Source organism: Grammomys surdaster, unplaced genomic scaffold (assembly GCF_004785775.1).
Source record: "Grammomys surdaster isolate TR1022 unplaced genomic scaffold, NIH_TR_1.0 126109, whole genome shotgun sequence".
In the NCBI taxonomy this organism is placed as follows: domain Eukaryota; kingdom Metazoa; phylum Chordata; class Mammalia; order Rodentia; family Muridae; genus Grammomys; species Grammomys surdaster.
In genome coordinates, this window is record NW_021620917.1 from 2,795,988 (window position 1) to 2,812,027 (window position 16,040).

A 16,040-nucleotide genomic window follows, 5' to 3' on the forward strand; every position below is an offset into this window, starting at 1 on the left:
CATCTCTTGCCTAAGAAGAATTTATCATCTCAGATATAAACATCCTTTTTTTTTTTTTTTTTTTTTTTTCCTGAGACAGCCCTGGCTGTCCTGGAACTCACTCTGTAGGCCAGGCTGGCCTCGAACTCATAGAGATCTGACTGCCTCTGCCTCCAGAGTGCTGGGATTAAGGGTGTGCCCCACCACTGCCTGGCAAGCCATGCGCTCTCTGTGCTTCTGGAGACTTTGCTTATAGCCAGCAACATGGCCTTGCACCACAGCCTTTGTCTTTTAGAAGTTCTGCTCCCTGCAGGCTTCCACAGGCGCCAAGATGGCAGAAAGAGGAAGGGAAGGCTCTAAATCTTTATTTTTTTGAGTCAGAGTCTTACTATGTGACCCAGCTGGAATCCCTACTTCAGGGCCTGACTACGTGGCCTAGAGCTTTCTAGGTAGACAAAGCTGCCTTCTGCCTCCTGAGTGCTGAGATTAAAGGCTTTGCTGCCTGACCTGCTTTGCTTTTTACCAAGCAAGTTCCCTCACTAACAGTGTCCCAGGTCCCCAGTGACGACCTCCTTCCTCCAACTACACTCCCACCTTGCACTTTATGGTACCTCTTGAAGGACTTTAGCAAGCCTGAGCCAACACCAAACACGGGCCTGGGCATGGCAAACATGTCACAGACAGGTTTTTACCTTTCTCCCCACTCCCTCAATCTTCCTAAGCCATTAGAATCCTAAAGCTAGCCACCAAGGTGCATGCTCTTACTCAGCAGCTTCCTCCTCTTGATGCTCACTGCCAAGGTCTGGCTACTAACACACTCAAGTCCAGCAATTAAAATTCCCAATCACAATGAACAGACTCTCCCTTACCCTGGGGTTTCCCTCTTTTCCTTACAAGCTGTCATTTGCCCATGGGCCATGTCTGTTTCCTCGACATCCAGAGACAGTCCTTTGTCCCTTCAGGGCAATATCCCTGCCCCCCTCCCTTCTTCCTTTTCCCCTTCCTCCTTGTCCTCTGTCTCCTGTCTTTATCTGTTGTTCCCTGCCCTTTGTCCCTCTGAGGCAAGTAAACCTCCTTTGTGCTGAGAACTTGGTCCTGGTGTGTCCTGGGATGCTCCTTCCTCTCAGCCATCCTATGATGACTCCACAGAGGGGTTAATCCATGGGTGGGCAGATGGTTCTGAGGGTAAAAGCACTTACTCCATAAACAAGAGGCCTTGAGTTGGAATCCCAGGAGTGGTGTAAAAGCCAGATGCGAAGGACAGTAGTCTGTAATCCCAACATGCCCTCCAGTGGGGAGATGGGAAGCCAGGCTGGGAGGGTCCCCAGGCCAGCCAGGCTGGGGGGGTCCCCAGGCCAGCTAGCCTGGAGTCCTCACTGGAAAACAGCAGAAGGATCTTGTCTCAAATAAGATGGCCTGTGAGGCCTGAAGCCTGAAATCATCCTACTACCTCTACAGACGCACTGTGGCACACGTGTGCTAATGTTTGCATGTATGTGCTCACATGTAAAACAAACAAACGGACAAACAATTCATCGACTAAGTCAGCACCCTCAGGATCTAGTCAATTTCCCAAAGTGCCAGAGCTCACTATGGCTTGCCTTCAGGACCAAGCCTTCCATACCGTGGGACTGTAATAGCCTAGGGTTACAGATACCCAAACATGGGTAGGGCAGGAGTTGGCTACCTCCACACTCTCAACCTGGAACCATAAACTTGGCTCCTAGGGGCATAAATACCCCTTTCTCCCTCCCAATGAAAGAATTCGTTCTCTGAAGGTATTCTCAGGTGTGTTCAGTGCCCCTGCACTCATCACCTACAGAGAGATCCTATGGTGCTCCCTGCAGGGCTCCTTGCAGTGCTCCCATCTGTTCAGGCTAATTTTCCCTCCCTCCAGTCCAGCCTGGCTACCCCAAGGGAGAAGCAGACATGGGTTGGCACCATACATAATCCCTTTTGGTGGGGTCCATCCCCAGTGGGATTGGCTGTTAAATTTCAACCAGAAAGTAAGTCAGTCAAGGCGAGGACTATGACTCTGTGGGGGGGAGGGGGGAGAATCCAACCCAGCACAGATCACAGACATGTATGCATGGGTGTTTGCTGTTGGTAAGTGCCTCTCTTTTTCCCTCAGAGCTGCATGGCTTTCCAACATGGTGGCCAGCTCACCTCAGGGCAAATGATCTAAGGGAAGGCAAGGGCAGGAGCAAGAGAATCTCTCATTGTGTCACTCCAGAGCCATAATATCACTGAGACAATATTGTGTTGGTTACACGAGCCATTCTGGTTCGACAGCTGAGTCTATGAAACAGTGTGAAAGTCTGGAGGCGTGGCTCATTGGCAGCCATCTTGGAGGTTAGAACCATGTACGTAACACTGGATTCTAGTCTTTCAGGATAAACAGACATTATCTAGGTGATGAAAGATGGTTTCCTGGGATGAGTTGTGTGTTCCCCTAAAATTCAGATGCTGAAGTCCCAGTACCCCAGAATGTTACTGGAGTTGGGGCCTTTAAGGGGGTGATTTTTAGGCATTTGCAACTGTCTTTGTTGCTTTTGCACTGCTGTGACAAAATACTGGACAGAAACAACTTAAAAGAGGAATGCTTTCTCGGCTTATAGTTTCAGAGACCATCAGTCCTTGGTCACATGCAGATAGATCATTGTGGTTACGAGTGGAAGTGGCAGAGAGTTAGTCACCTCATGGGGAACAGAAAGTAGCAGACAGAAGGTCTTTATGGATGATAATCTCTCAAAAACATGCCCCCTGTGACCCACTTCTTCTTGCTGGGCTCACCACGCCATAACGTCATTATAGCCTTCTGAAATAACACTGCCAGATGCTGGCCTCGCCCTTGAAACGTAAGCCTGAGGCGGGTGTTTTACATTCAATCCAGTATAGGCCACAAATTGTCAGTCATTTAGTAGGTAAACAAATAATCGTAGCTGTGCCCCAATAAAACTTTATTTACAAAAACAGTCCAACCTGGTTCCCATGCTGCAGTTTGGAATTCTGCGCAGACAGTTGTGGGGAGTTTGGAGGTGGGCTAGGCTGTGGGATGAGAGGAGTCTCCAGGCTTGAGCCCAGGCCTCCTTTTAGCTCTGATAGCTGCCTCTTCAGGCTTGGTATTGTTTGTAGAAAATTGTATGGAAATATTCTAGTATACTGTTTGGTTACAGCCTCCCAGACTGGGGTGCCTGAGGAGGTTGGTGTGAATGGGGTGCTGTCCTATAAAGGTCTATGGGGGGAAGTGGGGGGTTCTAGTTCATCATACAGACAAGCCTTGACTGACCTCCAGTCACGGGACTTCTGTGAGCCTCTACATTCTCAGGAAAAAGTTGAATAGTAGGAATCTTAAAAGAGTTAGTGTGCCGGGCAGTGGTGGCGCACGCCTTTAATCCCAGCACTTGGGAGGCAGAGGCAGGTGGATTTCTGAGTTCGAGGTCAGCCTGGTCTACAGAGTGAGTTCCAGGACAGCCAGAGCTATACAGAGAAACCCTGTCTCAAAACAAAAAAAAAACAAAAAAAAAAAAAAAAAAAGAGTTAGTGTATGTATCCAGAGCTGGCCTGGGCAAAGCCCCTAAGCACAGGGCCTGGCAGAAGAGGTGGTTCATCAATGTCTGACCCCTTACCCTGGTCTCAAACATGGGGTCGTTACTTTACAGCAGCAGTTCTCAATCTGTGGGTCACAACCCCTTTGGGGTTGCATATCATGAGTCCTGTATATCAGATATTTTACATTCCAATTCATAACAGTAGGAAAGCTAGAAAGTAGCAGTGAAATAATTCTATGGTTGGGGATTACCACAACATGAATGTCTTAGTTAGGGTTTCATTGCCGTGAAGAGATGCTATGACCAAAGCCACTCTTATACAAGGAACATTTAACTGGGCCTGCTTACAGTTCAGAGGTTCAGTCCATTATCATCACGGCGGGAAGCATGGCAGCATCCAGGCAGACATAGTGCTGAAAGAGGAACTGAGAGCTCTGCATCTCTGTCTGCAGGCAGCAGGAGGCTGACCATACTAGGTATAGTTTGGGCATTGGAGACCTCAAAGCCCGCCCCCACAGTGAAACGCTTCCTCCAACAAGACCACACTTCCTAATAGTGCCACTCCCTATGGGTCAAGCATTCAAACACAGAAGTCTATGGGGGGCCATACTCATTTAAACCACCCAATGCGGAACTGTATTAAAGAGTTGTGGCATTAAGAAAGTTGAGAACTACTTCTCTACAGTATAGTTCTCTACAAACTGCCCACAAAAAGATACACTTCTTGGGTTAGTGTCTGCAGCTTGAGATTGATGAACGCACCAGAGAGAAATCGAAGCAAAAACACATTATTAGGAAGGCATTTGGGTCAAAGACCTAGAACTGATTTGGTCCCATTTTACATGCTTTTAAGCTAGTCTGCCATCATTTGACTTGTTTTTTTTAAAATTCCAGCTGCTTAGGACTGAAGTGATTCAGTTGGTAGAGCATCTGTATTGCACACATGAGACCCTGGGTTCGATCCCCAGAACTACATAAACTAGGCATGGCAGTACAAGCTTGTAATCCCAACACAAGGACAATGGAGGTAATAGCATCAGGGGTGCAAGGCCAGCCTTAGTCACATGAAGTTTGAGGTCAGTCCGGGATCTATGAGACCCTAACTAAAACATAAAATAAAATTCTACAAAGAATACATTAAAATTAAAGAACTGGGGTTAACTACTGATAACATACACTATATACACATACGCAATTGTCAATGAATAAATAAAAATATATTCAATAAAACGAAATCTGGCCTTCCTGTCCCTAGTCAGTTTCATGCATATTCATAAATATCGAGTGACACAGTTTTGTACCTGTCCATCTTTGTCCACTCTTTCACCCTTGTCCACTAATTGGGGTGGAGGCCAAATACCGCCTACTTGATCATAGAGTACACAACTCCAAGGTAGCTGGTCAGAGCATAGGCCTCGCCCTTCTTGTCTGAGGCCCCGCCCCTTGAGATACCACGAATCGGCTTTGGGGAGCTAGCCCCTCCCCTTCGCCGAGGCCACGCCCACTCAGAGGCCACACCTCTTAGGGACTCCTTACCGTTGGGTACCAGAAGGGGGCGCTAGCGCACAGCTAATCTTTCTCGGTCGGCCAGGCCCGCCCTAATACATGTGACCCCGCCCACTCGAGGCTCCGTCTCTGCCCATTGGGCGCTGAGGTGTCAGGTTTCTGTTCGTCTCTCCGGACTCCCCGCCCTTACAGACTCCGCCCCCAGAGGCCCCGCCCCCTCGAAGGCCTCGCCCCGTCCGTTGCGCGGCCGGCAGGAGGCGCCTCGAGCCGGGAGCCAGCTCGGCTAACGGCGGGCGTGGGAGCCGCGCGCGGGGGGACGCAGCTGACGGGCTGCACTGAGGTGAGTGCGGGGCGCGAGAAGGAAGGTCAGCAGAGGCCGAGGATGGCCCAGGAGGTGCCGCTGGACCACTGCGGGGACCCGCGGAGGGCGCGGAGACCGCGGGCTGAAACACGGGTGGCGGGGCACGCGCTGGGGCGGGGCCGCGCTGGTCACGGTCCCCGCGGCGAGTCCGGGCGCGATCGAGGCAGGCTTGCTCGGTTGCCATGGAAACCGGCGAGCGCACGGGGCCTGGAGCGGCCCGGGGGAGCTGCACCTGAAGGGCGGGTGGGCGCGGGTTGCGTGGTCCCGTGGACTTCCAGGGGCGATCCGGGTTCCGTCACTTGTGGCAGAGGGACCTTTCCAGGCCTCAGTTTACCTGGTGGTGCCTTGGAGGTGCAATCTAACCTGGAACATCTCGAAAGAGCTCAAGGCGGGAGTCCCGCACTCTCTCACCAGGATGGTGGTGACACCCCCGCCTACACCCATCCCGCATCGTGTCTCCTCCCCACCCGTGTGCCCGCGAGAGGCATTGTTTCTCCAGCTATTTCTGTATCATTTCCAGCCAGTCCCCCGACAAGTGCCGTGCCTGAGACAGATGCTGAGCTGGAGCTCCGAGGCCCTCAAAGGGATCTGGCTTCTGTCCCTGGGGAGCCCTGGGGTGGGGGCCTGACAGGCTGCAGACCTGCCCGGCCCAGCCTCTGTCGCCTGTTGAGTGTTTGGTTAATCTGAATTACCGAAAAGAATTTGATTACTGGTGTCTCGGTGCTGCGGGCCACCTCTTGTGCATTCCAGAGTGGAGCTTGTCTGTAATCCTACTGGGAGAAGTCAGTCCCTTTTTGCTAAGTGGCCAAATGAAACCTGATTGAATTATGCTCGCCTTTAAAGCTTCCCTCCAGCTGGAGCCATAAAGATAGGATTTGTGGATGAGGGGCGGAGGCTAATTCGCAGCCTGCAAAGTTGACTGCTCAGTTTTTCTTCTGTTGGAATGATAATGTGTTCCACATTGTCCTGTTGGAACAGAGACGTCCCTCCACCCATGTCAGCCGTCGTTGACCTCACTGCCTGCCTGGTCTCTGTGACTTAACCTTACTTTTCCCCCTTTCTTTCTATTTTCCTTTCCTTCTTTTCTACCTTTTTCTTTTCTTCTTTTTTTTTAAAGCAGAAACAGAGAATGAGAAAGGAGACCATTTCTGAGGCAGCCAAAGTGAGAGCCCTGCGTGTACTCTTGACTTTCTGGGACCTGAGCTGTCCTCAAATGTTTGTGTGTCAGAGGCGAGAATGAGGCAGAAAAAGGAAAAGACAGGTCATACTTCCAGAAAAACAGATCTGGTTACCCAGGGTGTGCTCTCCTCTGTAGGACTTTCCCTGAATTCCAAGTGGCCTTTTGAGAAACATTTTTGTTCTGTTTGGACAAACAGGCTACACTCTTGATTCTGTGATTAGGAAGGAAAGTGGCCTAGAAGCAGGTGGCCACCCTCAGGACCCACTCTTTAGTGGCCGTGGGGAGAATGGTCATAAAAAAAAAACTTCCTGGAAAACCTAAAGAAGCGAAAGCTGGGCATTTGCTGGGACTCTGGGCGGTTGAGAAGGGATGCTGGAGAGGAATGAGTCATATCCACTCCGTTCTGTCATCTCCTGCTCTTCACAGTTTTCTCAACTCTGTCTTAGAATCTCTCTGGACAGGAGGGAGGAGCCACTTCTGAGGTTCCAATTTGCACCCTGTGACCCCAAGACCCTAGGAGGGGACCTAGTAGTTATGTACTTGTATTTTTCCATTTCTCTTTCCTCTTATTTATTTATGTATTTTGAGATGGGGCTATGTGTAGCCCATGCTGACCTCAAACTGTATAGCCACAGACGACCTTGAACTTTAAAAAAAACTTTATGTTGATTTATTTATTCTTTTACTATGCATATGCATTTTAAATTTCATAGATTTTTTAATATTTAAAGTTAATAATATTACTCTGTATATGCGTGCACATGCTTGGTGCTCATGTGGAAGTCAGAGGTCAACTTTTGGGGAGTCCATTCTCTCTGTCTAGAACGTGAGATGTGGAAACTGAACGTCAGGCTTGGCAGCAAGCACCTCTGCCATCTTGATGGCCCAGTGACCTTGACCTGATTGTCCTGTCTCTACCTCCTGAGTGCTGGGATTTACAGGCCTGTGCCATCTTGTCTGGTTTATGCAGTGCTGGGAAAGGAACCCAGGGCTTCACGCATGCCGGGAACTGAGCTACATCTTGGGCCCCTTACTCTCTTCTAGATAGGGTCTCTCAGTCGCAGTTGGTCTGGAACTCTATATATCCCAGGCAGGCCTTGCCATGTAATCCAGCCACAGCCTCCCGAGTGCTGGGATTATGTATGAGAACCATACCAGCTTCCAGCTTTCTCCTCCTCACACTCTCTTTTTGACGATGTCTCATGTAGCCCAGGCTGGCCTGGGTAACTGAGGGTAACCTTGAGTTCCTCATGCCTCTACCTTCAGAGCATGCACCGCCATGCCCAGTTAACATTTCTGTTTTGTTAGAGCAGATCTACAAAACTGTACCAGCCTGCTCAAGATGTACAGCCTGGGTATGAGATGCCTGTTCACTTCTTACATGGGATCTGGGCCTTTTAAACCCTGGAGTTTACTTTGTGAGACTTCTCCAGTCTGAGGATAGTTTGGCATTGTGTTTATGTTTACTCCTGGACATAGACTCCAGAAGCCATGGCTTCTGTGGTCACAGGCTTCAGTGACTGAGACCACATTGTTGTCCACCTGGGTTAAGCTTTGGATCCTCCAGGAGAGATGTAGAGATGTCCCCTGTGCTACAGGAAAGTGGCAGGGGCAGGGGGCGGTGGGGAGGGGGAAATGAAGTGTTGTTGAGGGCCATGTCATCCGAGAATGTGTTCTGGTCTAGAGACTTCCAAGGAAGAGGTGTGTATGCACACAGAGGCTGGAGCGTAGTCTTGGGAGACATTACTCATAAGCTGTTCAGTGTGTGTTTCTGAGACAGGGTTACTCAATGACTTGGGACGATAAAACTGCCCAGCAGTGGAATCCCAGGTCTTCTTGTCTTCATTTCCCCTGACCTGGATTTTCACATGGGTTCTGGGCATGGAACTTTAATGTTCATGTTTGCATGTGAAGGCACGGTCTGTGCTGTGCGTGTTCGAGTGTGGAGGGGGGAGGGAGGTAGGTAGGTGTGTGAGTGTGTGGGAATGTGTGTACTGGTACCCACACGAGGAGAGGCTAGAACCACAGAAGCTGGGAGCTTTCAGTATCTCCCTGCCTCTTCCTTGGAAGCCTCTTGTCCAGCACACACTCTCAGATGACAGTGCCTTCCACAGCACTCCGCTCTCTCCAGCCGCTTCTGTGAAGCACAGGGGACATCACTGCTGGAGAAGCCTCCGTGTATGGAGCCGGATGTTATCCCTAGTGCTGAGGTTGCAGGCACTCACTGGCTGTCACACCCAGCTTTTTACGTGGGTGTTAGGGATTTGAATTCAGGGCTTCTGCTTATTACAGGGCCAGTATTCTATCAACAGAGCCATCTTGCCAGCTCTTTGAAAATGCTTTTGTTGTGGTTTAAGTGACAGTCCCATGCAGGGGAGCATAATCAGTTCTAGGCTTCTCAGGGGTTGCTGGGGACGCTTGTCACAGGAACCACAGAGGAAGAGAGAGACACAAGACTTTGACCCCTCCATAACTTTCTTGACTGAGACACAAGAACCTTCTGTTCACATTTCCTGTCTACCTTCTCTGGATCCCAGCTATCTATAGGCAACTTCAGGTCTCCAGAAAGCTAGTCCATACATTCTTGGTGGGCAGTGGGCTTTGATAGGAACTAGAGACAAGGCAGTTGCTAGTTTTCAGAGCTCTAGCTTAAGGGTATAAAGCTCACAGGCAGGTCTGGGAGAGGTCTGACTCCTCCCACAGTGCCCAGTGCCTAGGTCAGCAGGCCTTGGAGGACTAGGGTGGGGGCCTGCCTTTTCAGCTTCGTTGGTGGTGGGGCTGCTAGTGGGGAGAGGCCTGGAGGGAAGAAATCTGATTCTTAGCGTCCTTGGTCTGGGCAGTCAGTCGCATTGTTTGGCTCCCTGTGGGGTCTTTGTTTTGAGACTGGATCTTGCTGTGTTTGTAGCCTCAGACTTGCTGTATAGCTCTGTCTGGCCTCCAACTCAAGGCCATACCGCCTCTGAGTGGCTGGGATTGCAAGATCACAGTGTACTACGCATGGCCACATCTGGCTCACTGTATAGGCATGGCCACATCTGGCTCACTGAGTATTTGTCTTGTCTTGTTTTATTTTGTTTGAGAATAGGTCTCTAGTACCCCAGGCTGGCCTGGAACTTTCTGAGTAGCTAGGTTGACCGTAAACTTCTGGTCTTTGTGCCTTCACCTCAGGGTGATGTGACTTCCCCGCTGTTGTGACTGTAGATGTGAAGCACAGGCTCTCTTTCACCTAAGGGGTTTTTGTTTTTTTAAACTTATTTTGGGTTTTGTTTTTAGATTTACTTTATGTGTCTGAGTGTCTGCCTGAATGCAGATATGTACAACACATGTGTGCCTCCTGTCCTCAGTGGCCAGAGGAAGTCAGTCATCAATCAGATCTCCTGGAGTTGGAGTTACCTATGGGTGTGACATGCTGTGCTGGTGCTGGGATCTGAACCCTGGTCCTCTGCAAGAGCAGCACGTGCCTTCGAGCATTGAATCATCTCTCCAGCCCCAAGACGCAATCAGCCTTTCTTTCTGAACAGTTATTTATTTTACATGTACTGCATATGTCCACACACGATGACACATATGTGGAGATTGGAAGACAGATTTGGGGAGTCGGTTCTCTTCTTCCTTCTCGTGGTCCCTGGGTCAGACCGAGGCCAGCAGGCCGCGGCCAGTGTCTTTACCCACGGGCCGTCCTGTTAGCTCCTGAGAATCTTTTGCAGAGTTCCTTGGGTGTTTCTGCTTTAGGTGGCCACTTCTCCAACCCTTAACGATGTGGTTGAGTGGAGGCTGGGGACTTAAGTGGAGGTTAGTGACTTAGCTGGACTCAATGTGGCAGGTCTCTGTGGTGCTTTCTCTGGGTCCTGAGTCACTAGCAAGTGTGTTCAACCTTTTGACATTGCAACGTGATGTCATCTATAAAGCAGACACTTAAAGCACTGTGCAAAACAACCAAACCACCAAAACACCGCATGTTTCAAATAAGTTTAGAGTTTTGTGTTGGGCATACATCATAGCCATCCTTGATTGCATATGGCCCCAGGGTTGCAGGTTAGACACACTTATCTGGATCCTTCTAGAAAACACTCCTCTTGGCTGACCAATCTATCTGCCTTTGTCTGTGGTGCAGGAGTCGGGTGTGGTCATCAGGAGATGAGTGCATGCAGCTTTTCTGTTTCATCCTGTCTGGTGGCAGAGCTGAAAGTCCCCATTTCCTTCTCTGGACTCTGCAGCCCCTGCAGACTGCTGTGAAGGAGATGTGTAATTCCACCTCTAAATCTCACAGGACATCACAGGCTTTAGGATTACAATTCTGCAACACACAGTCTCTTCCTGCTCCCTGGGAGTTCCTCGGGAGCCAGCCGGTCTCTGGAGGTGCTTGGGTGGCTGTGTGGCTGAATGTGGTGGGTAGAACGTGCACATTCCAAGGATGCTTCCATCGTCCTTGGAGGCTCTCTTTGTGTTTTCCTCATGGCCTAGTGGACGAGCCCAGCTTCGGTCATAGGAAAATAGCTCTTCAGTTGAGACCAACTTCCTCCACCAGGGATCTCTTCCAGTCAAGACCAGTTTCCTATTGCCAAGTCATGGGGAGCAGCATTTTCTTGGGGTCTGTGTTTCTAATGTGTATGCGTGTGTGCCTGTGTGCATGTGTGCACGTGCACCTCTGCCCATACGGAAGCCAGGGAAGAACATTAGGTGTCCCAGTCATATTCTTTGGAGACAGGGTCTCTAGCTGAGCCTGGAGCTAGGTTGGCAGTCAGCAAGCCCTAGCAATCCTCCTGTCTCTACCCCTCACATTGCTGAGTTGTAGGTGCATGCATAGCCGTGCCCAGATTTTCCCATGGGTGCTGGAGATCTGAGTTTCTGTCCTTATGGTTTCTGTCCTTATGCTTGCACAGGAAGTGTCCTTACCCACTGAACCATCTCCCCAGTCCCAGGCCTGTGACTTTTATTATTATTACTGGTTTTTTTGGCTGTGGCCATTTCCCCATATACGCTTGTGTTTGGGACGAGCTTTGTCTTTCGTATAATAGACTGCCGTAGACAAAATTGAATTCACACAGGGTCAGGGCTCTGTTCCCAAGTTGAATATGGCTTGTTTTTTGTTTGTTGCTGTTTTTCTGGCTTTGACATGGCTGGAGGGTGGGTGTATCCCCCAGGACAGAGAACCAGCCTACAGATACTGTGTGCATTGTCCTCTGCCCACGTGCTCCTGTGCCCAGCACTTCTCAGAAATGATGCAGCCCTAAGGCAGTCACAGCTTACGAGGACTTCCTCCTGCTTCCTGCCAGCGGTTTTCCCTGGAAGCATTTGGTCTATCAGGCCTGCTTTGTCCCTTGCACCTCACAGGCTCTGACCTGTCAGCAGCACCTTTGCTGGGGTCTGGCTCCAGGTGGTATGGATGGCAGGGTGGCCCAGGACTGTTTCCTCTGCTGGGACAGACTCGTGTCTCTGTTGCTTTTGATGTCCCTGATACTTGGCCATAACCTGTATCTCTTTGTCCTCTTAGGCTCCAGCCTTCCCCCAGCCACTGGTCGAAAGCGTCAGTGCTTATTCATGAAGACGCACCCACCATGTTTTATGGGACTCAGTTGATCATGTCTCCTCCCACCAAGAATAAGCTGAAGCGACAGAGCCAGCTACTATCCACCATGCTGTCCCGGACACTGAGTTACAAGTATCGTGACCTGGATTCCACCTTCGGCAGCCTAGGTGCCAGTGATGACCCCTCGGAGCTCTCCACGCAGCTCTCAGCCCCCGGAGTCCTGAAGGTGTTTGGGGACAGTGTCTGTACAGGCACCCATTATAAGAGTGTTCTGGCCACTGGCGCCTCCAGCGCTCAGGAGCTGGTGAAAGAGGCGTTGGAGCGTTATGCCCTGGACCCTGAGTGTGCCGGACAGTATGTGCTCTGTGATGTTGTGGGCCAGGCTGGGGACTCTGGGCAGCGGTGGCAGGCCCAGTGCTTCCGAGTGTTTGGGGACAATGAGAAGCCCCTCTTGATCCAGGAGTTATGGAAGCCCCGAGAAGGCTTGTCCCGGAGGTTTGAGCTAAGGAAGAAGTCTGATGTGGAAGAGCTGGCAGCAAGGGATGTAGATACCACCACAGCAGGTGAGGACGGGTGATGGATCTGGGTGAGGAAGGATGGATACAGGGTGACAGGCAGAGGGAGCAGAATGTGGGGGAAGGTGGGAACCAGTGGGGTTGTGAAGAGTCATTGTCATCCTCAGAGGTCTGGCTAACCTTGCTGGACATGTGCATTAACTGTGAGACACTTGGTGGCCCATTTCAGTGGCTCCTGCTGCCTTCTACAGTGTGTTAGGCCAAATCCAGCCCTTAGTCCCAGAGACCCGTGAGTTCTGGGTTGTTGACCTTCCAGAGTCTCTTTCAGACGTGTGAGGAATCTTAGGGTGGCTGGATAGAAAGACTCAGAGGATCCTTCACAGACCCTCATGACATTGCCGTGTCCAAGGATCCTGGTGCCAAGTGGCTGCAGGAGGAGATGCAGCAGATTGGCAGTGCCTTGGGTGGCACACTTCTTGTGGACTTTAGTAGCAGGGCAGCTCGGCTCACTCTTGGCCTCAAGGACAGGGTTGGTGGTTTGGTGTTCTTTGCTTTATTATTCAACTAGTGGAAATAAATTAGTTATTTTGCCAGAATTTATTTTTTTCAATTACCCAAAGATTACTTTTTAGTTAACTTTTTTCAAGAAATGTTTTAGATTCATTTTATGTGTATGATGTGGAGGTTAGAAGTCAAACTGGGGGTCAGTACCCTTCTACCATGTGGGTCCCGGGACCATCATCAGCCCATCCGGTTTAGCGGCAAGTGCTTCTACCCACTAAGACATCTCACTGACCCCTTGTTTTTTTAAAAAGTAGTGTGTAGTGTGTGTGTGTGTGTGTGTGTGAGAGAGAGAGAGACAGAGAGAGAGAGAGAGACAGAGAGAGAGAGAGAGAGACAGAGAGAGAAAGAAAGAGATACACAATGTTATGGTGCACTCAGGTCAGGGGACAGCTTTGTGGAGTGAGTTCCCTCTTTCCACAGTGGGTTCTGGGAATCCAACTCTGGCTTTTCAGGCTTATGAAGCAAGTTGTTTTCAGAGACTTCCTGTAGCCAAGGCGAGGTGGAAAACCCTCTCAGCAGCCAGGAGGCCGAGGCAAGAAGATGGAGAGTTTGTGATCAGCTTAGGCTACAAAGCAAGATCCTTCCTTGCCTCGTGATGTGTGTGTATGATCTTTCTGTGAGGTCAACAGGATTTTCGAGGGAAGAGGTGGTATGGGCTGGAGTTGGGTGCATGCATGTGTGGGTGTGTACACACGCACACACATATGTGCACTTGCACCCAGGACTTTGATATTGGTATGTGGAACATTACATTGTTTTGCATTTGCTTGTGTAATGTGTGTGTGGTGCATGTGTAGGTGTGTGTAACCATGTGTGAACACAGAAGCCATAGGAGGACTTTAGGTGTCCCGCCTAAATTATTCTCCTCCTTATTCCCTTAAGGCAGAGTCTTGCACTGAGCCTGGAGCTAGGCTAGTGGCCAGAAAGCCCCAGTGGTCTGTGTGACACTCTCAATGATGGGGTTATAGACACAAAGCCGCACCTAGCATCTTATATGGTGCAGAGGATTTGAACTTACGGTCTCCATGTTTGCATAACAAACATTCTTACTCGCTGAGCTGAGATCTCAGTCCTCCAGCAACATTTTGGACATTCTTTTGCACAGAGCAGGCCTAATGAGACCATCAGAGGGGCTGCTGCTGGTGCCCTGTGTCCATGGGTCTGTCTGTCATTAGGTCCTTATGTTGTGTCACCTGGGTGCGGTAGAGCTTTGACAAGCCTGTATAGTGGTGGCTGCTGGCTGCTGGCTGCTGTGAGTGTACTATGTAGATTTTTCTCATCCACCCCATTCAGCACTGTGCTCACACGAGGCCAGGCCAGAGGAAGTTCCACAGCTCACAGCCTCTCTCTCTCCCTTGGTGGTTATGAAAACCTTTTCAATAAAGAGTCCATTCTTCATTGGTCAGGCTGAGTGACCCACTTCCCGGGCCGTAGGGGTCATGTTACTGGCCAAGCAGGCCCAGCCCAAGGAATGACTTTCCTGGCTGCCAGTCTTCTCCGGGGTGATGAAGGTGCCTTGTGCCTTCTGGCCAGGGCAAGGGCTCTGAGGATTATGCTAGATTAGTTGTCAGGGGAATGCCCATTCTGCTGCAGCTTCTCCTCCCCGCTCTTTCTTTTTTGGCAGTCCTGGGGAATTGAACCTAGGATCTTACCCATGCTAGGCAAGCACTCTGCCACTGAGCTACAGCCTCAGTCTTTGTCTATGCTTCTTACTCGGCATTACAGCATCCTATAGAGCCTCTGCTTAGGCCCAGGGAGATGTAAAGGGAAGAGCAAGCCTGGCTCAGTTGGGGATCCAAGGATGTCCTTGTAACAGGCACCCAGGTAACACAGCAGCGACCCAATGATGACTTAGCCTGGAACTTGCTACATAGACCAGGCTGGCCTTGAACTGACAGAGATCAGCCTGCTTCTGCCTCCTGAGTGCTAGGATTAAAGGCATTTGTCACACGGCTGAGCTTAGCTCCATTCTTGTTTGACAATGGAGGCTGCTGCTGGGGGCGGTCAGAAGCTTCTTTCTGATGGATGGCAGATGCCTGGGACAAGCTGCCCTGGGAGCAGAGACTGAGGCTACAGCTGGCAGCTTACCTGCTTCTAGTGAATCACTGAGGCATTCGCAGTGCCCCCATGGGAATGCCCTTTGTCGTATTTGGGCTCTGTTTTCCATAAACATTGCTTTTTTTGTGCGGTGATTTCCTGATTTTCTAGCTTATCAAAATATGGGCTGCCTGTTTGGAAGGCAGGCGGAGGTGGAGGTGGAACACACTGGGCTGGAAGGCAGCTCTTCCTAGTTTCCCAGGGGCTGGAATTTAAGGTCTGTGCCATGAGGAGAGGGCTCTGTGTCCTGTCGGTGAGATAAAGATGACAGTCACTTGCTGCACTATGGGGAGAGTGACGGCAGGGCCATGTGGTTTCTGTCAGCACCTTAGGAAGAGTGAAGGATAAGGTTTGCTTATAATCCTGGGAAGAGCAAGTGTGAGGTCAGCAGGACTGTTTGGGAGTTCTCTCTCTCTCTCTCTCTCTCTCTCTCTCTCTCTCTCTCTCTCTCTCCCTCTCCCTCTCCCCCTCCCTCTCCCTCCCCCTCACCCTCACCTTCTCCCTCTCCCTCTCCCTCTCCCTCTCCCTGTCTGTCTGTGTGAAGTGTGGTATTGGAGATGGAACTAGGGGCTTGCATATGCTAGGCTGATCTCTATGACTGAGCCACATCCCATCCTCACTGGGGGATTCTAGGCAGGGGCTCTACCACTGAGGCACACCCCAGCCCCTCACTGGGGGATTCTAGGCAGGGGCTGTACCACTGAGCCACACCCCAGCCCCTCACTGGGGGATTCTAGGCAGGGGCTCTACCACTGAG

General features: G+C 50.5%; 1 protein-coding gene across 3 annotated transcripts in view; it reads left to right on the top strand.

The window, feature by feature from the left end:
• Nucleotides 1–5,258: 5,258 nt before the first annotated feature.
• Radil (Rap associating with DIL domain) overlaps nt 5,259–16,040 on the top strand; it is a 65,155-nt gene continuing 54,373 nt past the window's right edge. For 2 of the 3 annotated variants that reach the window (XM_028756064.1, XM_028756065.1), the window contains exons 1-2: nt 5,259–5,376; nt 12,072–12,670. In XM_028756064.1, the coding sequence (XP_028611897.1) occupies nt 12,136–12,670 (535 nt within the window). In that variant the 5' untranslated portion in view covers nt 5,259–5,376; nt 12,072–12,135. Of the gene's footprint in view, nt 5,377–11,040; nt 11,169–12,071; nt 12,671–16,040 lie in introns of those variants that run through there. The other variant, XM_028756063.1, reaches the window with a different exon arrangement.